General features: G+C 57.9%; 1 protein-coding gene across 5 annotated transcripts in view; it reads right to left on the bottom strand.

Moving 5' to 3' along the window:
- Positions 1-21,334: 21,334 nt before the first annotated feature.
- CARD11 (caspase recruitment domain family member 11) overlaps positions 21,335-26,777 on the bottom strand; it is a 113,623-nt gene continuing 108,180 nt past the window's right edge. For all 5 annotated transcript variants that reach the window (XM_079120447.1, XM_079120443.1, XM_079120444.1 and 2 more), the window contains 3 exons: positions 26,376-26,500; positions 24,912-25,027; positions 21,335-23,013 (listed from right to left, as the gene is read on the bottom strand). In XM_079120447.1, coding sequence (XP_078976573.1) covers positions 22,809-23,013; positions 24,912-25,027; positions 26,376-26,500 — 446 coding nt within the window. In that variant the 3' untranslated portion in view covers positions 21,335-22,808. The remainder of the gene's footprint in view (positions 23,014-24,911; positions 25,028-26,375; positions 26,501-26,777) is intronic.

The raw sequence follows: 26,777 nt of genomic DNA, 5'->3' as shown, positions 1-26,777 counted from the left end.
TGGCCATTGGGGGCATCTGGTGACTTGTTACCAGTGTGAGGTAAGTCAGTGAGGAATGTGGCTGGGAGATGCTGGTCACAGGCTATCTTGGGGATGACCTGCTTGGTCCTTGCTGGAGTGACTGAAGTCATCTGCTCATGAGCGGGAACTCAAGACCCTCTTCCTGCCAGGCCCATCATGCCTCATCCCAAAGTGGCAAACTCTGCAAGGTTCTGCTTTGATGAGCACGAGAAAACCACAGTTCTCGGACTTGCATACATCGAGGGGTGTGTGGCAGACAGTGTTGTTCACAACTACGCACTTTTCCGCACCCAACTTTGAACTCTGTGAGAGACCTGCTTTGGCCCACGAATGTGTACCCATCTGAAATGCACTTGGTGTTGGATTTGCCCTCTCACCCTCCTCTTTTCCACTATAAAACATCCTTGGCCAGCCCTTGTGCTGTGGGTCATACCCCACCTGCAGCTTGGAGCCACATCCAGGGAGCCCAGACTATGTCAGTAAGATATGAGAAATACTCACTGTCTCATGTCACTGAAGTTGGGGCTGTTTGTTATGCAGCCAAAGCTGACTGGTGCAAATCTGGCATGTAGAATTAGACAGGCCTCCTCTTCCTTTCATCTTCACATCTCCTAGCTTTAGCCATATCCCCTGATCTACATGGGGGTCTGGATTCCTCTAGGAAGGAATTGGAACCATGTTTCCAATCAGACTTTAGAGGCATGTGAGGTTTGAGAGATGGGGTGAGGATGTGGTGAAGGTAGAGGCAGTGGAAGTGAAGCTGTGGGGAGGAACACGGGGTTCTTTCAAGGGGGGACATAACTGCATAATTGCAAGAGCAGTCGCTATGGGAAAGCTCAGGAGGAAGGGCCATGGGAGATGAGCAAAGTCTGTGGCTCAAGGTCAACCTCGACCTCTGTTGTTACACACACCTCGCTTCCTCTACCCTGTTCTCTGGGTGAATGAGGGGCTGTCCTCCTGCTGGGAGGAGCCCACCTGGCAAGGGCTGCCGACGCCTCTGCTGCAGAGGGAGGTGAGGACGGGGAGGGAGTCCTCTACCGGCAGGTGAGGAAGGTGGGTGCCGGGGCTTGGGAGGCAGGTTCCAGCAGCTCGAGGAGAAAAGAGACCACCAGCACATTAGAGGTCAAGGGCAGGCCAGTGGCTTGGGTGGGCAGAGACCTGGGAGACCAGGACAATGAAGTGCAGTGTGGTGCAGCTGGCCTGGACGAGAGTGGTCTGGGCCACGGGATGACAGGCAGCCACCTAGAGGAGCCTGTGCACTTTATAAAACCCGGAGGACTTACAGGTGCCTGGCTCTTCCGCAGGCTGTCTTCGACTTCCCCCAAAGGCTGATCCTGAGGCCAGGACACAGGTAGTTTATTTGGGAGGTGACCCAGGTGACCGTAGAGACAGGGCAACTAAGATGAGGCAGGGATTTAGACCACACAGGGTGAGGACTGGGCAGAGACCCGGGGTGTGGTATTGATCGATGGCGGTGTGAGGTTGATTCTGGCTTCCCCAGGGACCAGCGACCAGGTGCTGCCTGAGGCTGGGTTTGCCCGTGAAAGCGAGCAGCTGACTCCAGCTGGGTAGAGTCCCAACCACGCTGACAGGTGTGGCCAAAGGGCAAAGGGTGTTATTATGAAAGAGAGACTGCATGATTTACAGCAGCGGCGGCGGCAGCCCCGGACAGCCGGCGTGGACAGCAGGAAGATGGAAGAGCCTGGCGGGGCGCTAACAGGATGAAGGATCTGCATTTCATTGAGACGGTGTGTTGGAGTCCACGCGGCTGAGATGAAATAGCCCGTCGCCTGAATGCAGAGAGGCAGAAATAAATCTGGCTTTACCGCGAGCGGGGTGGCAGGGAGTTAATTAGGAAAAAGGCAAAAATACATTTCGACTCACAAAGAGGCCGGGTGAGGAAACCAGGAGCGGTCCCACTGTCCCCCGCCCCCGGGGGCCCAGAGTCATGCACCTGCAGAAGTGCCAGGGCTCAGGTGGGAGAGGATGACCTCCTGCTGTCCCCGGACTGGACCGGGTCCTGGCCTTCCTGGGTGGGGACGGAGTCTGCAGGACTGTACTGGTGCAGGGAGGGCTGTGGGGGGTCATGCTCACCTAGTGCTTGGTAATCAAGTGACCCAGGGTGGGGGCCGGGGCCCTGAATCTCCCAGGCTTACCTCTGCGGCCCCTCTCTGCCTCCTAGCCCATCCCCTGGGGGGCCCGTGCACCTCCACGCCATGGCACATGCAGCAGGTCACCCGTCCCATCCGGGGCTCCCTCCTCCCCTTCTCCTCCCTGCCACCTGCCCATCCTCCCAGGCCTTGCTCTCCTTCCGACTCTCAAGTCATGACGTGTTCCTTCAACAGTTACATGCTTGACCCTCCTCTCTGCCGGGCCCTGCGGTGACCTCCATGCCATTGGCCAAGCCCCTGTCCTTCAGGGTTTCAACTCAGTGCTGTCCTGGGAGGAGGCAGTGGACCCCTGAGCGAGCAGCCCGACTGTGATGTTCCTGGAGGGCGGTGTAGGAAGCTGGGGCTGCGGTGCTGGAGGAGGGCTCCTGACCTGTCCCGGAGGGGTGCTTCCCGGGGGAGCCCCTGCGGGAGTGGCCGGAGGCTGAGGGCGACGCATCAGTTTAGGCTGCTGTTGTGCGCAGTAACAAGTGCTCCCACATCTCAGTGGCTCAGGACGACACAGCTTTGGTTCTTGGTCACACACAGTTGGTGTGGGTCCCTGCAACTCTCCAGGGCCATTGTCCTTCCATTCTTGGTGCCTCTCAGCCTGTGCTGGTCTGTGAGGGGGAAAGGACAGGAGGGTCAACTTGATGCTTAGGATGGCAGTGACAAGGCCCGTTGGGCACAACTGGACACATGATGCAGCCCAAATTCAAGGGGGTGGAAGTGCAAACCAGCTGTGTGTCCAGGAGCGGGGCCCATGTGGGTGTGCGGGGCCACCTCTGCTGCAGCTTACTTTTAAAGGAATAGGTCCCATCCAGACACAGGGGAGGGGTGACCCAGGAGAGGCAGGGAAGCGGGACAGGAGAGTGTGGGCTTAGCTGGGGCGTGTGGGCCTGTGTGACATCGGTGGCTCGAGTGTGTTGCACGTGTGCTGGCACATGTGTGTCATGTGTGCGTGCGTTTGTGCACACGTATGCACACTTGTCTGTGAGCATGCAGGTGTGGAGGGGTCAGGTGATACAGTTTGCACAGGAAGCGAAGACAAACCTGCGCAGAACCTGGGAAACTGGACTCCGCAGGGCAGGGTCTGTCCGGAGGGTAGCAGGAGCCCCAGGGGGTTCATGCTGGGGAGTGGTCAGGTCATGTTTGAAAATTCAAAGGAAGACCCTCTGTGTACCCGGAGGGCAGTGGACTGGAGGGACCTGCCACAGACAGGGGCTGACCTTAACTGCGCCTGGTGGGAAGTGACGGTAGGTGACCTAAATGAGGGTGGAGGCCTGGTGGGGAGACTGGGACTGAGACAGCCGTCCATCCAGGAGCTGCCCGGGCCGGCACGGCTTGTGTGGCCGTGTCTGTCTCCTGGGCACCTTCCTTCCCCGTGGAGCCTGCAGCCTCCCTGGAAGGCCCGGATGGTGTCTCCGATTTGCTTCTAGCCTCAGGGACGTGAAAGAAGCTTTAATAAATACTGGTTCCTGAGAGAGGAACGTCAGAAATGGGAAGGGAGCTGCCATTGATGGATCCCTGTGGGGCTGGGTCTTTTGCTGGGTCCTGGGACTCCTTTGTGTGGTAGGAGAGCCCAGCCCCACTCGGGGTTCAGCTAGGCGGCAGCCAGGGATGGGGACTCCCTCTTCAGCTGAGCCAGGGGGGTCCTCAGGGTCCTCAGCGATTGCTGAGGGGGACACTCCTCAGCTCTGGCTTGGGACCCGCTGCAGCCCTCTGGCCTCCCCGGTCTGTCCTCCCTTCTGCCTCGCGCTCTGGCCAATCCCGTGCCTGGCTGCTCTGTAGCCCCCTTCCAAGGCCAGTCACTGGGGTCAGAGCCCAGGGAGCCTGGCTGGTGGCCCAGCCTTGGAGGGAGGAGTCCAGGGTCCCAGCAGGTCAGTCCCTGTGTGTGGGTGTGGATGGGGCTGGAGGGACACAGGAGATTGAGCCCCACCCCTGTCAACCTCTAAGGCCTGGATGGGGGTATGGAATCTTCTAGATGCAGCCAGATGCCCTCAAGGAGGATGTAGGTCTTAACAGTGTGGAATCTACAGCTCAGGCTCCCCCGTGCGCAGGAGCCTCTCATTGACTGACACCTGCTTCGCGCGTGCGTCGCGCATGCCCTTTGGCTCCTTCCTTGTGCCAGTTTCTATCTCTGCACACCAGCGCCCACGGAGCTGGCTTGCTCTTCTCCACAGGCCCAAAGCCCATGCTTCCTTTTGCTCTGTGGCCCATCCATGGTGGTTTCTTCTTCCCTTCCGATTTCAGTCGGTTGCAGGCAATGCTTCCGGGGGAGCCCATGGACACAGTCAGGGCTGTGTCTTTTGGGGGAGAATGTCCCCCATGCAGAAGCTTAGAGTCCACTTGCTGGGCCTCCGGATGACCTTTCTGTGCCTCCGTTTGCTGCTCCGTGACGTGGGATCTCAGGGCCCCCCTCCTTTAGGATATTCAAGGCGACGGTGGTCCGCAGATGTTGGGGCCTGTGTGGGCTGAGCTCTGTGATGGCAGGTGTCCTGTCTGGATGTGGGTGGCTTGGGGGTCTGGACCCCTGGCTTCCACCAGAACCTGGACCACCAGAGGACAATGCCCAGCTCTGGAGAACAACAGGCCCTTCCCTGGCTGTCAAAGCGTGAGGATTAGATGCAGAATAATGCAGTCCCCGATCAAACCTGCAGCTGTAACTCAGACCCCAGACGCTGCCAGCACCATAAATTTGGGCGGAAAGTGCAGCTCTAGCAGTTTGCGAACAAGAGCAGGGGAGGCCGAATGAATTACAGCCGTGGGAGGAAGCGGGGCCCCTGCCCGGCATTGTTAGCGGAGCCAGGGATTGATTGCTCACTGGCTCTAATGAAATTGAATTTTAATTTATATCCCAATTCGTGGTGGGGGGCGAGGGCATGCCCAGGAAAGGTGGGTTCAGCCCTGGGATGGGGGCTCCCTCTGCAAGGGGACCTGCAGCCAAGTCCTGCAGGAGAAAAGGACGGGCAATCCTGGGTGGCACATGCACCCCAAAGTTTCAAGGTCGTGCAAGGTGCTGGACAAGGTGTATCCTGCTACTGGTCATTCCAGAGGCCCAGAAAGGCCCCCAAAAGTGCACTGACTGTGTCCATGGGCACCCCCCACAGCACTGCCTGTGGGGGGTTCCTCATTCTTTTTCTTTGCAGGTACCAGAAGCTGTGTCAGGTGTCGGGCGAGACTTGGGGAACAGGGAAAAGGTAATGATTCCTGGGGCTTGTTTGGGGTCTCCAACTCCCTGTCGTCTCCCAGGTGCCCGAGGTGACACATTACAACTGTCACTCACTATAATGTCGTCTGGTCTTTTCTGAGAGCTTGCTAAGCATCAGGTGCTCTCCCTGTGGGCGTCCACTTGGCCTTCACCTCCTGTTGGCATGCTGGGCTCTGGGTGGCTATGCCTGGGTCCAGGTGTCCTGATTCCAAATCCCAGCCGCAGGTGTCCTGGCCTTGGGAAGCCATGACCCCTCTCTGAGCTTCAGTTTCCTCTTGGGTATGTTGGAGAGGACGAGAACCCCATATCCAGGGCAGCTTGAGAATTGGAGGAGCTGTGACTCGGAGCACTGGCCTCCAGGGATGCGGGCTCTGAAGGAGCTGTGGAGCTTCGGGGAGCTTCATGGAGCTTGCCCAACCCTGCTCAGACCTCACCCTGCAAAGCAATGGGGGCAAGGGCCACCAGGACCCCACTTCCCTGACCAAGGTAGGGCCCAGTGAGGAGGGGGCCAGAGGCACCTGGAAACAGAGGTCCTGGATGGAGGGTCATACCCATGACAGGGACCTGAAGGGCTGGGCCTTCCCTGAGAGTGAATGGACAGCAAAACAGAGGCCTCACGCTGACCTGCCTGGGAGACTGGGAGCCATGCCTGGGACTCTTATGGTGGCAGACCCATTAGGCACCTGGACGTTTGTCCGGCCCTGACAGTGGCTTCCTGTGCCACCCTGAAAGAGTGGTCCAGTGCAGACATCAGGCCTCCGTTAGTAACCCCGGCCTGGCCCAGTGCCTGAGGGCTGTGGACCCCTCTCCACGTGCCCTGCCCCTGTGGCACTGCGACAGCACTCCTGAGCCCCGAGGTCAAAGTGCAGGCATGGCTCTACTCCCAGCCTGGCCTGTGGGCTCTAGCACGTTGGAGGGGCCGGAAGGCAGCGCTGCCTCCGTCCGTCTGTACGCCGGGACAGGCTGAGTCGGCTGTGGCTGAACATCGAACCATAAATCCATCTGCCCGGGCGGAGACTGCTTTTCGCTGGCAGGATCATTGACTGAAGCCATCAGGTAGGCACGTGGGAGAGCCGCTGAGCAGTGAATCGTAGACAGTGCAGCAGGCACCTTTAGAAAGCACTGGAAATCTTTAGCTCTCATCTTTGGATGGGACTCAGGTCCAGAAAGGGACAGGCCCTTGCTTGAGGTCACACAGGAAATGAATGGGAGAGTTGGGACCAGCCCACAGGCGGGGACGTGGGCCTGGCCGTGGTTGGACCTGTGGTCTCCATGGAAGGAAGGGGGTGGGAGAGATGTAGGTTGTAACTGGGTTGCTAGATAGAAGGGAGGCTGGTGTCCTGCTGTCCCTTTGTTTCCCAGGCTTCCATTTCCACCTCCACCATATTTGGTGACCAGATGGTCCCTCTGTGTGAGGACGCTAAGGGCCCAACCTCTGGCTGGCCAGATAGGGGCATGTGGCCGATGGCTGGGCACGGGCTGAGTTCAGCCCCTCTCAGACACCGGCTGGGTGCTAAGGACCTTGATTGACACCCATGTGCCACCCAACCCTGCCTTCATGTTTCTTTAACCTGCATCGTTTTCCCCCATATCAGCAAACTGATGATGAAAGGCAACTTTGTATCACCGATTTATAGGGAATCAGCATTACCTGCCAACAAGAGATGATAACACAAAAACCAACATGTCTCCAGTGTATTCTACATTCCCATCTATTTCATGTCTGGATATGTACTATTTATATGTATTTCATGTATTCTTTTTTTATTTAAATTTTTTTTTATTTTTACAGACTGCATTTTGATTCATCGTACACAAATGGGGTACAACTTTTCATTTCTATGGTTGTACACGATGTAGATTCACACCATTCATATATATCATACATATACATAGGGTAATACTGTCTGTTTCATTCTACTGTCTTTCTGTCCCCTACCCCCTCCCACCCCAGTTTGCTCTACACCATCCAAAGTTCCTTCATTCTTCTCTTCCCCCTGCCACCCCCCCCCCTCACTATATATCATCATCCACTTATCAGAGAAAACATCCAGCCTTTGGTTTTCTGGACTTGGCCTATTTCACTTAGTTGGATATTTTCCAACTTCATCCATTTACCAGAAAATGCCATAATTTTATTCTTCTTTATGACTGAGTAATACTCCACTGTGTATACATACCACAGTTTCTTTATCCGTTCCTCAATTGAAGGGCATCTCCATTGGTTCCACAATCTAGCTATTGTGAATTGAGCTGCTATGAACATTGATGTGGCTGTATCTCTGTAGTATGCTGATTTTAAGTCCTTTGAGTATAAACCGAGGAGTGGGATAGCTGGGTCAAATGGTGGGTCCACATGTATTCTTATGTATATTTTTTTAAGAAGTTTTCATGTCCCCCTAAATGTGTCTTGCGGATTACACATTGTGAGACCTCCCCTGGGCCATGGAATTCTTTTCCAGTGCAGGGTCTTTGGAATTCATGAAGAAATAGGAGGTGACAGAGGTTACAGAAGCCCCTCTCCCTTCGTGCCCCACCCTGATCCTTTCCCCTTCCTTCTCCTGAGAAAGGGACACATTTTCCATTGACTACTTGTCTTGCTGTTGTGTGAATGGAGCTCTTCTTGGGAATGTGTGGCCATAAGCAATACCCATCGTGCTGGGTTCCAGTTTCACAGATGCATGCCCATTGTATAGCTGGGAACCTGGAGACCCGGGGGAAGGTGCCCCAAGTTCAAGTGCACATAGTCAAAGGTGTCAGAGTGAGGCTTACACCTGGAGGGACTCTCCAAAGTCCCACTTGTGGGGGCGTTCAGTGATCTGAGGACCCTGGAGGTAATTTTTCTCCCCCTGCACACCAGGACTCATTGGAATGACGTTCAGGGCCTGCTGGTCCAGGGGTCCAGTCACTTGGGCCTGCCCTGGGCTCTATGCTGCTTTGCAGAAGGGAAATCGGTCCTCTCTGCTCCAGCAAGTGGCCGCATGAAGTGTGGCCCAAACGGGGACCAGGCTGGGCTGCACCTCCACAGAGCAGGGAACAGCCTAATGGTGGAGGATGAAGGGCACTAAGGATCGTAGGTCAGGGAAACCCCTGAGAGGTCAGCACCCACCTCTCTGGCTGAAAGGTGGGTCAGAGGCCCCAGAGGGCTGATCTTCTGAGGCCCGGCAGCTCAGCCAGCAGCACAGTCTATTTGGGGGGATGTGAGGAGGGTGAGGTGTCCCTGGGAGTCACCAAGCTGTCACAGCCTGGATAGAGCAAGGCCACCAGAGAGACAGGGGTCCCAGGCATGCAGGCGGAACTGCAGAGAAGGCCCAGCACCTGTGCATGCCCCCCTGCATAAGAGACACCTGCGCTCCAGCATGCGCAGACGTGAGAGGACACACAGGCAAACACACACACACACACACACATCCAAACACATGCATGCACACACACAAAATCACACATGTGCACACACACCCAAAACACACACAGGCAGAGTAGACTGGAGTCCTTCCCACCACTAGAGGGTACTGGAAGCCTTCCCAGCAAATTCATCTGCCGAAACCCGTGCGTGCGTGCGTGCGTGTGTGTGTGTGTGTGTCTGTGCACACGCGCGCACATACACGAGCACAAACACACACACACACACACACAGAAAGAAAAAGAAAGGAAATCCCTCTAAAAATATGGCAGTTAATGGTAATTCAAGCTGATGATAGCCGAAGATCCCAGAGGCTGATAACAATGATAGTAAAATCTGAAGCGAACGATGTCAGATTAGCAGATATGCAGTGCCCTCCCTTGCAGATCGATAAATGGCACTGACATTTTTTCTCGTCAGTGTGCCCCAACTTGGCCCCTTCTCCAGGTTCCTGGGCATCAAGGTCAGCTCCTGCCCAACAACCCTCCTAACTTCTTCCTGCACCTCCAGGAGCCACATGGTGGCGATGGCCAGGAGCTGGTTTAAGAAAACACATTTCCAAGGGTGACATCCCTGGATCTTGGCGGTTGTTTTGCTTATTAACCATTACCTGAAATGCAGCAGGGGCCTGATCCTGCAAACCTCGGCGTGTGGCTGCTCCAGGCCCTTTCTGCAGGGCTGGGAACCCTCCCGGGATCCCAATGCCAGCTGGGCTGCAGCCAAGGGACCCCGCCTGTGCCCTTGTTCCTGGAGAACCAGGACCAGCCTGAGCTGTTGGCTGTGGGATGTCCCTCACCCTCGCCCAGGACAATTGGTGTTGAGTCTGTGCCCTTTTTCATGTTGAGCTGCCAAGGACTCCAGGGACAGGAAAGATGGGCTCTTTCAAGGGAGGACTCTGGGCCAGGCCTCACAGGCTCCGGTTTTGTTTGAGGCTCTGCATCCCTGGCTGTTTAGGTGCCTAAGGTCAGGGCCTCTCATGAGACAGCCAGAGAGGTCTGTACCCTGGGCCCTTAGTCCTTGCCAGGACTGACCAGAGTGTGCGCATGCTGGGCCCTGGCTCGTCGCTCAGGACTTTTCCTGACAACAGACCTTGGTCTCCTTCTCTGGATGCTGGAGGCAGGGCTGGGCTCCCTGGCCCTGGCCTCTGCTTCTGCAGCTTCCCTCCATCAGGAACTTCTTACAGGCTCTGCTGGGGTTTGGGGGAGGAGAAGGAGTAGGAAGGAGATGCAGAGGGGCTCCCAAGGACAGCTGAGCCAACCCTGACCGTGGCCCTCAGCAATGGGGTGGACAGAGCCACAGACTGTGGTCAGCAGTAAGACATTCCCCCTGTCCCGCTCCAGAAGACAAAATCGCACCTCGTCCTGGACAGAGGTTTTCCTTTTTGAGCATATATTGAGTACCTACTGGGCGCCAAGCATGGGTGACTAAGAAGGCAGAGTCCCTAATTCCCTGGACTTTAAATTCTGGCTTTGGTAAGTATGAGTTTCCTCTGGTTGCTGTAACAAATCACCAAAAACCAGGTGGCTTAAAACAACATGAACAACTTCTCTTATGGTTCTGGAGACCAGAAACTTGAAATGGAGGTGTGGACAGGGTCATGCTCTCTCTGCAGGTCTAGGAAAGAGTCCTTCCTGTCCTGTCAGCTTCTAGGGACTCCTGGGATCCTTTGGCTTGAGGCTGCATCACCCCAATCTCTGCCTCCCTCCTCCCCTGGCCTTCTCTGTGCTCTGAATCCAAATCTCCCTGTCACTTTTCTTACGTGGACACCGTCAATGGGTTAGGGTCCATCTCAGATCAGTGTCTCAACAAATGACACCTGCAAAGACCCTCTTTCCTAATGAGGCCACGTGCACAGGGACTGGTTAGGACTGATGTGGTTTCTCAGCATCGTTCCATCAGCTTCAGGGTGACAGACAACAAACGGGAGAAGATCGCAGCAGAGAAGAAAGGAGGCCATGCAGGGCTGAGCTGCGGGGTAATGGGAGGCCTTGGCCGGAAGAGTTTTGGGAACCTCTGGGGGACACTGGCTGAATGCCCTGGCAAGAAAAGGGGGCAGGGCCCCAAGTTGTTCTCATTCAATTCCAATGGCCTCCAGTGGGGGGAGTCTAAAGGTCCTAGAACTTTCCAATTTGTGATCCAGAAAGAACCCTCCACCAGGGGTTCTTCAGTCTTTTGGGGGTTTTTCTCTTGGTGCCGCGGATGGAACCCCGGGGCCTCCTGCATGTGAGGCAAGTGCTCCACCACCCAACTACATCCCTAGCCCTGGGGGGGGAGCTTCTTAACTTGAATCTTATATAGAGAATTCAGGGGGCCTGTGAATTCTGATGGGAAAAAAAGGACATCTTTATTTCAAATTAGCATTTCCTTTCATTGTGACGGAGGCCAGGAGCAGAGGCCAGGATGGGGGACCTGTTCCCCACAGGAGCTGCGGGGTGGCGTTGCCCCTCCCCCCACGGCTGTCCCAGGTACCTCAAACGCCGCTTCTGCTCCTCACAACTTTGAAATAATGACAGCTGCTGGCCCGTCACTGGCGCTTGTTATCGAATCTTGTTATTCAATGAGCACAAGAGCCACTAAATTACCAGATTACAAATATGCTCTTCAAATATTTTGATAACTGTATTTCAACAGAGCTGATTTCCTCAGCCATCCGGGGTGATCTTCTTTACGCCTGGAAGGACATTGTCTTGATAGAGGGGAGACCCCCGTAGAAGAGGAGGAGACCGAGCCGGGAGGAGGGGAGGAAAGGGGGAGGGGCGGGGAGAGAAAGTGACAAGTTACATTGTGACATTGTGTGCCTTGTGCAAATATGCATCCTGAGCCCTACTCTATTGTGTCCTTACATGCACCACACTCTTTAGAGTAGGGGAGGGGATGCTGGGATTTAGGATTTCAGATGCCAGACGGTTCACGCTCCAAAAAGAGGTTTGGATGGACGCTGGCTGGTCTGACACTAGCCAAAGTGGGTGCAGAAGACCAGCTGGGGCCTCGCGGTCGGCACTGGAGGGCAGTGGAGAGTGTCGGGGTGAAGCAGGACCCGCGTCTGAGCTGCAGGCTCCTGGCTTGAGTGACTGGTGGGTGGGGTGCACATCAGGGGAGTGGAGTGGGCTGCAAGGTATGAAGCCTTCTTGGGTTTGGCCTCTAATTTGGGGCCAATTCTAGCAGAGAGGCCAAGGGGCCCTGGTTTTGCTAGACAGGCAGTTTTCAGGTTGGGGGTCCACCCGCATGAACTCACTGGATCCTTGCGGTAACCCTATGTGGCCTGTCACCCCCACTTTACAGGTGAGGAACAGGAGCTGCAGAACTGGTCTTGGAATTCAGAGATCCCTTTTCCCATCCCTGAAATTCCGCCACCTCATAATTTCCCAGCCCCACCAGCCCACAGATGCCTGAGGACCCCTCACTGCAAGGCCACAGAGCCAGGGTCAGCTCTGCTGTCACCAGGATGCCTAATGTCCCCTGTGGGCTTCCCTTGGGCTGGGGACGTGGCAGGGGGGACCGATGCTATTCTCAGGAGTCAGTGGTGTCTCCTCTCTCTCTCCCTCTGCCTCTTCCTGTGTTTCTCTCCTTCCCTCTCCTCCCCTTCCTCTTCCTTCCTCTCTCAGACACACGCATGGAGACAGCCAGCCTGGTAGCCACCTCCACACCCCAGTCCATGGGACAATCCTGGGGAGGTGCACACAAGGGTCCCTGCAGGTTCAGAACCAAACATGACATGAAATAAGAAAAATTCCTGTATTAGATTCATTTCCAGTCACCTCAGCCTGGGCGGAAACTTAGCCAGGCCCCGAGGTTCGAAAGCCACGAGAGGCGTGCGGGCATGCGCACTGGGCCCCTTCACGGACGGCTGATTCAGTGTCCACACCAACCAGAGAGCTGGGCCCCTCTCCTCGCACCCCACCCTCTTCCCCGGCAGCTGCCACCCCTGCGCAGGCCCACGAGCCCCGGCTTCCTGCTGCGGAACTGGCATCCTTGCCATGGGGAGGGATGGTCCCCAGGAGCCGGGGACACGGGGCCGCTGGCTGCAGGGGCGATGCACACAGTGGGGCTGCGGGGGACCCTCCGTGGGGCCCACTGCTGGGTGCAGGGGTCAGCGCCGAGAAGAGGTGGTGGAAGTGACACAGGGCAGGGTCCAGTCCCTACCTGCATCTGCAACCTGTGAACCCTTGGCCTTGCTGGCCGCCCTTCTTCCCTGGCCATGGCGGTCCTCCTGGGTCTTGTCTGAGCCCCACCTCCACCTGGGAAGGGCCAGTGCTGCCCCTGCTGGACCTGCGCCAGGGAAGCCCCAGGGCAGCAGGGGAAGGGCTGGGAGGCTCCCCTCCTTCAGGCTCAGCGGGCTCTTCCCAGCCGTAAGGCCCGCCCCAGCCTCGGCTTCCCCATCTCTAAAATGGGGACAGGGAGAGACCAGTTTAGGAAACAAGGCCTGTGAGCCCAGCGTGGAGAGCGGGGAGATGACTCTCAGCTGGATGGGAGGGTGGCTCTGAGGTTAGGAGACCCAGACGCCCACCCCGGGGAGAGTCCACCCCCTCCCTCACCTGAGTCTGGTACTCAGAGGCCAGGTGAATAAATCACGGTAATGGGACGTGAGGGGTAATCGGTGGGGTCGCAGTAGGGCTGGTGGCAGGTCCCCAGCCCCGCCACTGCTGCCTCGACTCACAGAGGCAGGATCTGAGGAGCGGTGGGGCAAGGTGCCAGGGCAGGGGCAGCCATGAGCTAGGACGCCCAGCCACCTCCTGGCGGAGGCCAGCCAGAGGCGCTGAGCTGGTGTGGGGACAGAGCAGTCTCTGCTCTCTGTTTTTGTTTGAATGAATACAAATTTGATGACACAGTTGAGTCAGGAGAAAAGTCAGGTGGGAGTCAAAGGAGGGCTGTGGGTGGCTGTGTGGTCACCTACGGCCTGGAAGAGGGGACAGGCCCCGAGCAAGGCTGAGTCCCAGAGCAGCACCCCAGGGCCCTAGGAGCCGGTGCAGCTGGGGAGCCCACCCCGTCCACTCAGCCAGGTGGACGGGCCTGGGAGCCTCCTTCCCCTGTGAGCCGTCACCACAAGGCTGCCCTGTCTGCAGCTGGAGTCAGGCCTCTTGACAGATGAATGGATCAAGAAACCGTGGCACACACACCCCTCGGAGTTTCACTTAACCGTGGAGACAGATGAAATGATGGCCTTTCCAGTCAACAGATGGAAATGGCGGCCATCATGCCAAGTGAAATAAGCCAGGCTCAGAAAGGCAAGGGTTGAACGTCTTCTCTCCTCTGTGGAAGCTAGAGCAAAATAAAGGAAAGAAGGTGGTGGTTTGGGGGGAGCAGACATTTTAAAGATACAAGGAGGGTCCTTGGAGAAGGAGATGGAGAGTGTGGGAGGTGGAGGAGCAGGAAGGGGGAGGAAATACAGAATGAATTTAACCAAAGCATGCTGTGTGCCTGTATGGGCATACCACAGGGAATTTCACCATTATGTCCATGTAGAAAGTTCCAATCAAAAACAAATAAACAAATGGGGGCGCACACCTGTCATCCCAGTGGCTCGGGAGGCAGGAGAATCGCGAGTTCAAAGCCAGCCTCTGAAAAAGTGAGGTGCAAAGCCAGCCTCAGAAAAAGTGAGGTGCTAAGGAACTCAGTGAGACCCTGTCTCTGAGTAAAATACAAAAATAGGGCTGGGGATGTGGCTCAGTGATCCAGTATTCCTGAGTTCAATTCCTGATACCCAATAAATAAATAAATAAATAAGCAAAAGAAACATCAATAGAGTAGAGGAAGGAGAATAGGAGGAAGGAGGAGGAGAGGGGAAGGTGGAGGGATGGAGATTGAAATCAAATTCCATGCAGGTATGATTTTGTCAGAATGAACACGACTATGATGTATGACTATAATGTTCTAATTAAAAAATGGTGGTGAATGAACACGACACAGACGTCACCATCTGAACTATCAGAAAGCAAACTCACCATCCACTATGATGCTTGAAATGTTTTCTTTCCCTCCCAGAGACTCCTCTCACACGGTCTTACTTTCTCTTCTTGGAAATTTCTACCCCACTTCTAGTTCAGCTCCCTCTCTTGCCCTACCTTGACATAAATGCCTCAGGGCTGGGAGGGGTAGATCATCCTGGGGGAGAGAGAGGAAGGACACTGAGCAGGCGGAGTCAGGAACTTGATGGTGGAGGGAAAAGCCCAGCCCACCCTGCGGCAGCCTCTTTCATCCGAGCTGATGCGCGCTCACTTCAGTATCCACCTGCCTCAGGGCCTTTGCACCTGCAGTTCCCAGTGCTGGGAGAGCCCCTGCCCTGTGCCTTTGTGTGGTGTCCACTCCTGCAGGCCTCTGTTCCCTAATTTCTCTTCAAAGGAGACATGCCATTTAAACAAACTCCCTTGTGGTAAACACACCCACTATCTCTGGCTTTCTGTGTCTGGGTGGTAATGTGTAGAGCCCAAGTGGGGGGTTGCCTTTGGTTAAAGCCAATCCCATTCCTCTTGTCAGTGATTGGTCCAGGGTAGACATTTGACTCAGTACTGACCAATGAGATGCGGGGAAGCATGATGGGAGCGGCTGAGAAGGTTAATCCTCCACGATAAAGAAGGCCTATGAGTGGAGGTGGCCCTCAATTTTTCCCTTCCTGCTTGGGGCACCAGTATGTGATGCCTAGATTTGTGGCAGCCTTCTTGTACTGATGAGGCAGCTGGGCTGACGTAGGAAACCAACGGTCTTCTTGAACAATCAGTCTGGCAAGAACAAGACCTTCATCCTGCAGGGCACCAAGCATGTGAGGCTGACTACCAGCTGCCCCTGTAGATGGATTGTTTGCTTGTCTGTTTGCATGGTCCCCACGTGTCCCTATTGCCTTAGCCTGGTCCGCTTTGGTCATTGACTGTCCTGCTGGCCAGGGGACAACTTTGCGGGCAATACACTTACGTAACACGGCCAGCAAGAAGCCAGCACCCTGGGAGAAGGGCCCCGGTGCTGACCCTCTGGGTTCTGGGACTGTCCCTGTGCCAGGCTCAAGGCAGGACCCAGCAGTAGCCCCGTGCAGCACAGTCCCGTGACCTTCCTGCCCCAGTGGAAGCGTTGGGTCTCCTCTGCCCGGTGCAGAGGAGGGATGGGCCAACGCAACTGGGGAGCCGGGTCTTCAATTTTATTGACTTTAGATCAATTTACACTGAAGTAGCCGTTTGTGGCTCGTGGCCCCACGTGGCCAGGGTGGCAGCATCACCCATCTCTGCAGCCTGCTGGGCAGAGTTCTGCTCCTGGGAGCGGCAGTGCTCCCCACCGGGGCTCCTTTCCTTCCCTCCTGCCTGTCCCGGGAGCCGCCGGGCCTGAGTCTGGGGTCACCTGGGGGCAGGTGAGCCTTAGGGCAGGTGTCGCAGGCTGGGGCGCCTCAGTGGGGAGCAGCCTTGCGATGGCCGAGGTCATCTTCTTCTTCTCGCAGCTTCTTGCAGCTCAGGACTGCTCAGACAGGCTGCAGCCCCCGAGCCGCCCCCAGTGAGCTTTCCCCTCGCCTCGCGACAGTCCAGTCACCGTGCAGAGACAAGACGGCTAAAGGCCACACAGCGCGGGGCAGCAGGGTTGTGGCCCGGGGTGTGCGGGTGGGTCGGCCAGCAGAGGGGAGAGTGGAGCCGAGCGAGGGGACGGTGCTGAGGAGGAGGCACAGGGGGAGGAGCGGGAGCGAGAGGGGCCCGGCTTCCGGCCTGGTGAGTCTGGGTGGACGGGGGTCCCTCGCAGCAGGGAGGAGGGGGAGGGCTCAGCCTGGGTCTAGGAGAGTGGGGTGGGGTCCTGGCCTCCAGTTGTCATGGAGCTGGGCTTCCTGAGAACTAAGGCACCACGGAGACCCCCTTCCAGGCCCGATTCTTGCCATCAAGTCAGAGGATTTCAGACGTGTCACTCAGAGTGACAGGAATGGGTTTAGTAAAGGGATAGGAAAGGGAAAGGGGTCCCTCTCAAGGGGGAGTGGGTCCTCTCTGAGGAGAGGGAACGCTTGCCTCTCCCACACTCTGGTTTTATTGGGGATCCCAGAGAAGCTTCCAGAGTCCCACCCAAATCCCCCTCTTGACTTTTGACTGACAACAGGGTGACGTCAGACTTTCAAGTCCCCACTGTCAAGGCAACTCTAGGGCACTGGGCTTTTTCTGACTGGTTCTAACTGGATCCTTAACCACACATTCTTACAGGTTTTGTGGTTAGGAGGAACAATCTTTGTCTCCCAGTTTCAGGATCTGGTCACAAAACTCTCTCCCTTCAGGGTAACTTGGGCTCCTCTTTTTGATTTTTTTTGATACTGGGGATTGAACTCAGGGGCACTGGACCTCTGAGCCACATTCCAGCCCTATTTTGTATTTTATTTAGGGACAGGGTCTCACTGAGTTGCTTAGCACCTCGCTTTTGCTGAGGCTGGTTTTGAACTCGCGATCCTCCTGCCTCAGCCTCCCCAGCTGCTGGAATTCCAGGCCTGCACCCCACCCGGCTGGGTTCCTCCCATCTACATTATCTGGGGCCTGCACTTCTCTGCAGTGAACAGGTGGTTTGCTGAGGAACGTGACATGTCCTGTCCACTGAGGCCAGGCAGGGCTGCAGGCCAATGGCTTCGTGGAAAAGGAAGTGCGAGGGGGTTGGCACTCTGGGCCTACCTGTTCCCACTGTCCTCACCCATCCATCCCCCAGAGTACCCGGAGGAACCATGTCCACGATCCACACGTGCCACTTTGTAGTGAAGAACAGCAGCTTCTTGGGGCGTCCAGACCTTAGAACTGTGTGTGGCTTGGTGTGGGGGTGGCAGGGGGTCCACTGCCCACAGGCGAGCCATTCCGATGGGTTGGATGCATGTCCGTCGAAAAGGCCCCGTCCTGAGCTCCCACCTGCCCCGGTCACCAGCCACCAAGCCCCAGCCTGAAGACACGGTGCCACCCTGCAGAGACATGTGCCCACCCAGGAGGCCGGAGCAGAGTCTCTGGGTGCTGTTCCTGCAGAGCGAGGCTGCCCGAGACGCCAGGCAGACGAGACGCCAGGCAGACGTTCCCTGGAAACAGCCCGATGCTCCTCATCAAGGGGAGAAGTGACGGCCATGGCCCGCAGACCAGACAGGCCCTCCTGAGCGCCGGTGTGGACAGAGCTGCAGGGTCACCATTCAGTGGGGTGAGCAGGTAGGGGACCTGGTATATGTGTGACAAAATGGTCTGATGTGCACGAAGAGTTCCGGAAGGACATGGTGACACTGGTGAAGGTGGCCTCCCGAGTGTTCTGGGGGGACAGGGCGGGGACGGGGTGAGGGTGCCAGTGTGACCTGCAGGCTCTTCTTCCTGTCAACCCCAGGGTCCCTGCGGCGTCTGCACACTTTCAAAGGAGAACCAGGTCTCACCCCCCCCCCCCCTCAGGTCCCCGTCCCCGCCGTTTGGGTTCTGTGACTTCTGTGATGGAAGGGTGTGTATTCTGCGGCTGGCCTGAGAGACGACAGGCTGGATGTCCCCATGTGCCGGGCCACCTGGGGCTGGGCTCGGGCAGGTGTCCGCTTGTGGCTTCCTTTTATCTCATGACAGCCCGGTGGGGTCAGCACTGTTCTGCTTTCCTGGCAAAACCTGCGGCCGGGCGGGTGACCGCAGCCGGGTGGGTGACTGCAGCCGGCCAGGCCGGGGGAGGGGCAGGCACTTCCTGTCGCTCCCTCTGGCTTCCTGGGGTCTGGGGTGGTATCGGACGTGGGGTTCAGCCTCCAGCCTGCGGCCCCCGAGCACAGGGCCAGGCCCCGGGGTCCAGCCTGTGCTCTGGAAGTAGTTGGCACGCGCCCTGGCAGGGAGCCCCCCAGCACCCCCAGCTTTCTGGAATTGGGGAAGGCGGGACGATGGGAGGAGGCAGACCTCAGACCCCAGGGAGGAAAATCGTTAGATGTGGAGTCGGGGGGCCCGGGGCCGAGCCTGAGCTCCCCGCCTCGGTTTCCTCATCTGTAGGCGGTTTCAGCACTGCCCGCCTCCCTCTCCGGACCCACCGGGATCCTCACGTGTAGAGAGGGGCCTGTCTACCGGCCACCATGGTCAGGGGTTCCGCAGGGCCAGACCCGGACGTGGCTCAGGTTATCCACATGCCACTCCATGGGTCAACTCACAGCCAACGATCTCTACGGCCCCGATGATGTAGCAGAGGCCCAGAGAGGGCAGCCCACTGGTCTGGGTCACACAGCAAGCCCATGGCTCACCCAGAATTGCAGCTGAGGCTCGGCTGACCTGAGGCCTGGTGCCTTGCTGAGCATGGCCCTGGCCGGGGTATCTGTGTAATAAGTGACCTTGAAACGTAGTGACTTAAGACATAGCAGTCGTATCGTGTCTCCTGAGCTTGTGGACCGGGGGTGGGAAGGCCTCCTCTGGCTCACCTGGAGTTCTCAGTGGGTGACTGGACGGTCTGAGCTGCCCCCACCTCCCAGCCTAGTGCCCTCCGGCCTCCCCCCTGGGGTTCTCGGGCCTTTGTCACATGGGTTCTCTGGTTCATACAGGGCAGCTCTGGCCTCTGAGTGACCAGGTGGAAGCTGCGGGTCCTCTCTGAGGCCGGTCCCCAGCGTCCCTCTTGGGGTCAAAGCCAGAGCCCACTCCGGGGGAAAGAGATGGACCCCAGCACTTGGAGAAGGAGGGGTCTGTGGCCCCACAACCCACAGGCCTCCCCGGGGTCAGGGAGGGAAAGGGAGTTTCATGAGCCCTGAGAGGCGAGGCCAGCTCACGGGGCAGAGCGGACCTGGACGCCTGGGAGTCCCCGGCTGTCCCCAGCCCTGTGGACAGGGGTCCTCACAGGCACCCAGGCGACGGGATGGCGGTGGGGAGCCCAGGCACACAGGCTGGCTTCTCTTGGGGTCTGATGACATCACTGGAGGCTGAGTAGGGCAGGCCCCCAACCCTGTGGGCGACCAAAGGTGCTGAACGGGCACCGGGAGCCAGGCCTCCCGTGAGGTCAGGGCCGCCCTCTTGACCTCAGCAGGCCTGCCAGGAAAGGTCCAGGGAGCAGCGGGCAGGCTGGCGGGCCTTGGGCCTGGCCGCAGCAGTTGCAGGCCAGCTGATGCTCCGAGGGCGGCCCGGGGCGGTTGCCCGTGCTCAGTGGGCCCCTCTCTCCCGTCTCATGCTCCTCACGGTGGCCCTTTCAGGGCTGGCCGAGGTGGCCAGTGTCCCAGAACCGCAGCCTGGTCAGGTGGGACCCCAGGGCCTGCTGGTGGCGGCACTGCTGGGGCGCGAGAGAGGATCCGCACCCTCTGCATCGCGACATCCAGCCACCCTGCCCGGGCCAGCAGCTGCCCCAGATGCCGAGCCCTTCCCCACCCTAAAACAGCCGAGAAGGCCACCTCTGAACGAAAGCAGGGGAGCCTGGGCTTGGCCAATCAACCAGACCTGGGTGGAGCTGTAGCTTGATAGCTCTGTGACGTTGGTCAAGTTACTCAACCTCTCTGAGCTTCAATTTTCTCCCATATGAGATGGAGAAGAGTTTGGGGATAAGGGGCTTGCCACAGAGCAGGAGCCCCAGAACCAGTTGTGAATCCTGGCCAAAACCCAAGGGCAGTGCTCTGTGACCTTTTCGGGGCTCACGGGATGCGCTGGGAATCTGAGGAAGCCTGGGGGTGCCCGGGAGCGCGCTCGGCCACCTACAGCTACGAGGGGATTTCCGGGGCAGCTCTCTGGGCTGAGCTTCGTGGCTCATGAGACCAAATCAGTGCCGTCTCTGGTGTCATTGGCCTGGCACAGGCTCCTTGCCAGAGCCTTGGGCTCTTGACTTGCAGGGTGGCCGTCTCCCTGCGCCCTGGGCAGCAGAACGGGGCCCTGCCCGGCTCCCCAGGCAGCTGCGGGGTTGGCCGGAGCCTGGGGCTGGGAGTCGCCGGCAGGGCCTCCTCTGACACCCTCCCGAGCGTCTCCTCCAGGGAGAGACGGGCCTGTCGCCTCCTCTCCCCTTGCTGGGGAGGATCTTGCCCACGCCCTGCCCGCTGGAGCCTGGCCATCATCACCAGGGAAGGCAAAACCCGCCGTCCTCTTTCCAGATCTTTCCCCGCACATGTCCCAGCTCCCCCGCCGAGCCAGCTGGTGATTCTGCATGGAGCCTGAGGACCCTGAAGTCAAATAAATAAACAGAAATACATCAGCAGGCCTTTTCCCCGGGCGGCCTTTTCCAGTCACGTCTGTCCCCGGGCACCTCGGCTTCTCAGTGGAACCGCAATGACCTCGGCTGGGGGAAATTTATGGTTTAACTTCAGGCTTCGACAGGGCGCAGGCGAGGGCTTTCAGGCCCGGCCAGCGGCTCCGTGGGGCCGTGTGTGACGCCTTGAGTCGCCGCCTTGCAGGCAGCGCAACTGGCTCGGTTCAGGGGCTGTTCTGGAAAAGGAAGCTGCAGCTGGCTGGCGTCGCTTGGGGCGGCTCTTGGTTTAAAGGTGCCACGCTGCGGGCAGATCTGCCTGGTGGTGTGCAGAGGGATCAAGGGAGGGACGGCGGGAGACGAGGCGCCCTCCTCCGGCCTCCCACCCAGCCGCTCCCCTCTCCCCAGAATTTGCAGCGCTAATTTGTCTTCTGAGAGCCCAAATGCCAGAAATTGCCGTAGGCCACGCAGGACTGTGTTTTAGGATGAGATATTTATTAGTACAGTTCTTCTGTGAACAATTCCTATCTTGATTATGTGGCCCAAAAAAATAATAACCTAGCAGAAGATCAACCCGTGGCATTTGAAACTGTAAAGAAAAGGGGTTTTCCTGTGTCTCTTAAGAATGGCTCTAGGCTACAAGTAACGGAGAACTGAAATAGCCACTTAATACAAGATAAAAATTTATTTCTGTCTCATGTAGAAGAAGCCTGGGCAGCGGTCCTGGGCTCTCGGATGTCATCATCGACGCTGGCGCCTTCTCTCTTTCTGTTCCACCATCCTCTGAGTGGAATTGCCCATTCTCATGGTGACCTCAAGATTCCAAGAGGACTGCCAGAGCTCCAGTCATCGTGTCTGCATTCCAGGTGGAAAACTGGAAGGAGGAGCGCTTCGTTTGGTTTGCGCCCCTAAACCTTTCCTGGTTTCCTTGATGAACCCGAGCTACAAGGGAAGCTGGGACCTATGGGTGTTTCGCTGTGCACACAGATTCTCAGAAAAAAATCAGGATTCTGTTAGAAAGGGAGCAGGGACCCTGCGTTGTCCACTCGCAGTTGCTCCCCCAGGTCCTGGCGACTCCCTGCCCATCCGAGGGTGGCACCTGGCCTGGTCTGGCTGTACCCCGTTGGGTCCAGACTTGGCAGACATGCATGGTGCAGGTAAGGAGCCGGGTTCTAGTCCCGCAGGGCTGCTGCGGCTGCGGTGGATGGAGGTTCTGCTCTCTTGCACTTGCAGCTCCTGGGTGGTGGGGAGCAAGCCCACGGGAGGGCCTCACCCCAGCCCCTCCTGAACCCCAGGAGGAGGCTGCAGGAACAAAGGCAGGGGACAGAGGTGCCGGTGGGGACGCTGGGGAGAGGCCTGGCCTTGGGCAGTGGTGGGGATGCGGCCGTGCACAGCAAGCCCTCCGAGCCACCCGTGGGAGGCCGGGTCCTTCCAGGCGGGGACCCCTCCCCCTCCAGACCAGGATGCACTCCAGCCCGGGCAGGTGCGGCAGCGAGGACACCCCAACCTGGCCGTGACCAGGGACTGTCCTGGGGACAAGGCCACCATCCTTCATCCTGGGCCTGAGCCACGGCTGAGCCTCAGCTGAGCTGGCTGGGCGCGGTGTTCAGCTGAGGCGGATGGGGAGGGACAAACCTCGGGACACTCACATTAAAAAAAAAAATTTAAATGAATAAAGGACTGAAAATTTTAATGCAAGAGAAATGGCTGCGTGTCCCACGGTGGCTCCCAGGCCTGCCTCGCCCAGGACCGTGCTGAGGCCAGGTGGCAGCACACCTGTCCCACGCGTGACATTCAACTGCTCTGGCTTCTGCAGGGCCTGCGGCCTTGGGCCTGGCCCTCTGCTCATGCCAGCAGGGCCTGACCACTGGGCCGGGCGGCCTCCAGTGGACTCGGTGACGCCCTGCTCCTCTCCAGGTGTCTGTCCCCGGCTGCGTCTGCGCCCGGCTCACAGCTGGTCCTCGTCCACCCACACGGTCTTGCGCTGCTCCTCGCCGATCTTCTCTTTGATGACCCGCAGCAGCTCCTCCAGGCTACCCCACACCTCAGCCTCCACCGTGGCGTAGAGGCAGGGCAGGGCCTCCAGCTCCCTCTCCTTCAGCCGGCACAGCCGTAGGAACTCCTCCTCCGTCTCCGGCCGGGGCAGCAGCTTCCTGGCAGGGGAAACACACCGGACGTCGGGGGCTGCGGGGCTGGCTCCCCGCGGGGGGGGGTGGGGTGGGGAACGGAGGCCGGCCCAGGACAGCCTCCAGAAGCAGGGCTGGCGTGACCGTGGCCACCTGGGCACCAAGGAGCTGGGGACTTCCCAGCCCACCCTGAGCACCTGGTGGCCACCACTGCACCCCACCAGCAGGTCCTCCACACGCTGGCCGCCCTCTGACGCCCAAGGCACCACACCCCCTCATGCCGGCCACTGTGGGAGTCCCCAGAAGTGGGGGTTTTAAAAAAGTTACTTTTAATCTTGTGATAAGATACACGGAATATAGAAATTTTGTATTTTAACTACTTTAAACGTGTATGATTCAGAAGCGTTAAGTACGTTCACTGCTGTACGACCAAGCTCCAGAACTCTCTCTTCTTTCCAAGCTGAGGCTCTATACCCCCAGCCCCACCCCAGCCCCCGCCTCCCATCAGTCTACTCCTCTCTAGGGCTCTGACCACGCTAGGGACTTCAAGTGACTGGACTCAGCGTGTCCTTTTGTGACGGGTTATTTCCCTTGGCAAAATGTTCTCAGGGTTTATCCAAGTGGGAGCAGGTACCAGGAGGCCCTTCCTTTTCAAGGCTGAGTAATGCTCCATTCTGTGCCTCCGTTCATCTGTCAAGGGACACCCGGCAGCTTCCACCTTTTGGCTGTTGTGAATAATGCTGCCGTGGACGTGGGTGTGCGACATTCCTCACACCCTGCTTCCTGTTCTCCTGGGCACAGACTCCAAAGTGGATCCCATAGTGCCTCTGAGCTGAACTTGGGGGGATTGCCATTGTGATTTCCTGGGGGGTGGTGCCATTTCAAACCATGCTAGAGCCCCCCAGGGGTGCATGGGGTCCAGCTGCCCAGCCGTGAGTTACTCCCGTCTCATCTGTTCAGTGATGGCTTTCCCAGGACCTGACACTAACAGGTGCTCTGAAAATCCAGGTGGGAGGGATGGAGTGGCCTCACCCCTGTCACTGTGTCACCCCACCTGGGAAGTGGTCACAAGGCTCGCTCTGCAGCTGCGTGGAGGCAGGCGGGGACCCCAGATGATGCCACTGGAGGGCAAATCTGTCTTATTCAGGTTCCAAGCTTAGCGCCATCCTGGCTTCCTGTCCAACTTCACAGCTGACCTGTGGCAAATTCTGCAGGCTCGGTGCTGGGCAGGATCCAGAGTTACTTTTTTTTTTTTTTCTTCTTTTTACTTTGGTACCAGGGATCGAACTCAGGGGTACTTAACCACTGAGCTACATCCCCAGCCCTTTTCATATTTTATTATAAGACAGGTGTTTCACTAAGTTGCTGAGGCCGCCTTTGAGCAAGTGATCCTCCTGCCTCAGCCTCCCGAGCTGCTGGGATGACAGGCGTGTACCACTGTGCCCAGCTGGGGTCACTTTCTTGTCACCTCCCGCCCAGGATCCTGGCCTGCAGCGTTCTCCTTGCCTGGGTATGAGCATAGTAACGTACACTTCAACAGAGGCAGGGAGAGCAGCCGTTGACCTCCTGAATTAGACTCTGCTCAGAACCTCAGTGGCTTCCTGTCTCACTCGGAATTAGAGGCCACATCCTTCCTGCGGCCGACCAGGCTCCATGTGGTCGAGACCTGCCTTCTCCTGCTACTGCCCAAACACTAGCCTCCTCAGGCCTTTCTCTGTGACCGCGCTGGGTCTGGTTGGCTCCCCTGCAGGGTCTCCCTTTGGGGCTCCTCCCAGCACCTGTCCCCACCAGCTGGGTCCTCTGCCATGGACTGAGGTCTTGTCCTGAGTGAAGACCTACTGAAGGGGTGCAGGGCGGGCAGGGCATGCCAGGGAGCCAGGTAGGCGGGGCAGGCTCTGAGGGACGGGGCGGGGCTTGCAGCCTACCTGAACCTCTTGGTGTTCTTCTCGGACACCCGGATGAAGAGCACGATGGGGTAGATCTTGCACTTGATCAGGTCCCGCACGCAGCTGATGCCCGTCTCCAGCAGGCAGTGCTTGTTCTATGAATGCAGTAGCCGCCAATCAGCAGTGCCCCTTCCTGCCCGCCCCAGCCTCTGTGGTGCCAGGAGCAGGGCCCAGGAGCAGGGCCAGGCTCCCCTGGACCGATGCCAGGGCCATGAGAGTAAACCAGGAGGCAACCAAGGCCAAACCTGGCCTCCGCGAGCCCAGGCCCTGCACCCCTGTCTCTGCATGACCCTGCTGTGCATGGTGATGTGCTGGCAGAGACCAGTCCCCAGAGCGGTTTCAACAAAACACCAGCCATGCCAGCCGCCCTTCCAGGTTGGGAGACAGCAGAAAGGCAAGTCGGGAGCCGGGCGCAGAGGGCACACCTGTGATCCCAGTGGCTGGAGAGGCTGAGGTAGGAGGATTACAAGTTCAATGCCAGCCTCAGCAACTTAGGGAGGCCCTATCTCTGAATAAAAAATAAAAATAAATCATAAAAAGGGCTGGGGATGTGGCTCAGTAGTTAAGCGCCCCAAGGCCAGGCTGGTGGGTAGGTCCTGGATTACCTGCAGGGCCCGTAACCATGACAAAGGACAGTGCAGGGCCTCACAGAAGGCATCGATCACTTCAGTACAAACAATGAACTCACAGGGAGCTAGAACATACTGCCCATCCTAAGTGTGCAATTCCACAACCTCACATGCCTAGCACGTGGGGACAGGCACCCGGGCCCAGGGGCCCTCTCAGCCCCGTGCTCCCTCCTGACCACTGCTGAAGTGCCCGTCCTGGCTCAGCAGCACGGGACTGCTGGAGGCAGGACCTTCCTGCTGAGGCCACCTGCACACCAGCCTGCCTGGCTGCTACCTCTGTGCTCCGGGGACAGAGCTTCCCGAGCTGCTTTAACACACATGTCAAACCCTCTAGGCTGCCCCAGAGCTCGGCCTCTGCCTTCACGTGGGCAGGGCGCAGGGGTGGCCAGCAGCTGGGTGGTGGTGCGGAGGTCCTGGCTGGGCCCCCCACGGGCCCCTCCACCAGGGCTGAGCCTGACCCTCCTGGCTGCAGGCCAGAGTTTTCCTTCCGTCAAGCGCTGGGAGGGGAAAGGACTCAGTGCAAAGGCCGACAAGAGACAGGGTGCCTGGCTCCGGGAGCCACATGGCCACCTCTGCTGCCCTGTGGCCAGAGACTCTGCTGGTGCCCTGTTTTCTCCCCCTCAGGTGATACGTTGTTGCCTGCGGCTCGCCCAGTCTCACATCCCAACACCCTAGCTCTCTGTCCCCAGACCCTATTATCACGACTCATCCCCAAACCATGCGGATCGGCACGCCAGCACCAGGACACCACCGGAAACAGAAGACAGCTCCAAAATACAACACAGGAGAACAGCAGAGTGCCCCAGCCCCTCACCTTGGCTGCCACGGCCTCAATGTTGGCAGGGACGATGCATTCAAAGGTGTTGGGGTTTTTTTCCCGGGAGTAGATGATGGTTTCTGTCTTCTGCTTTTTGAGGAACTCGTCTCTTGTGACAATATCTGCAGAGAGAGGGCCAATCCTGAGGGTGGCACAGGGTGGACGGGCCTCTCTAGGCCCTGCCGTCCCCTCTGGGGCTCCACAGAACTCCGTGTCTGGTCCCTCTCCAGCCACAGTTAAATGACTCTTGTCTCCTCCACTAGACTGTGAAGCTCTGTGAGGACAGAGCCGTGTTTGGCTTTCAGCAAATAAACTCCACTGGGCAAAACAGCTCAGGCACTGGGCACGTTCTGTTCACCAGCTGCCAATCCTGGAGAATCTCACACATAGATCCACACA

This window comes from Sciurus vulgaris (genome assembly GCF_902686455.1).
Source record: "Sciurus vulgaris genome assembly, chromosome: 18".
NCBI lineage: Eukaryota > Metazoa > Chordata > Mammalia > Rodentia > Sciuridae > Sciurus > Sciurus vulgaris.
This window is presented reverse-complemented; position numbering and strand designations above follow the sequence as displayed.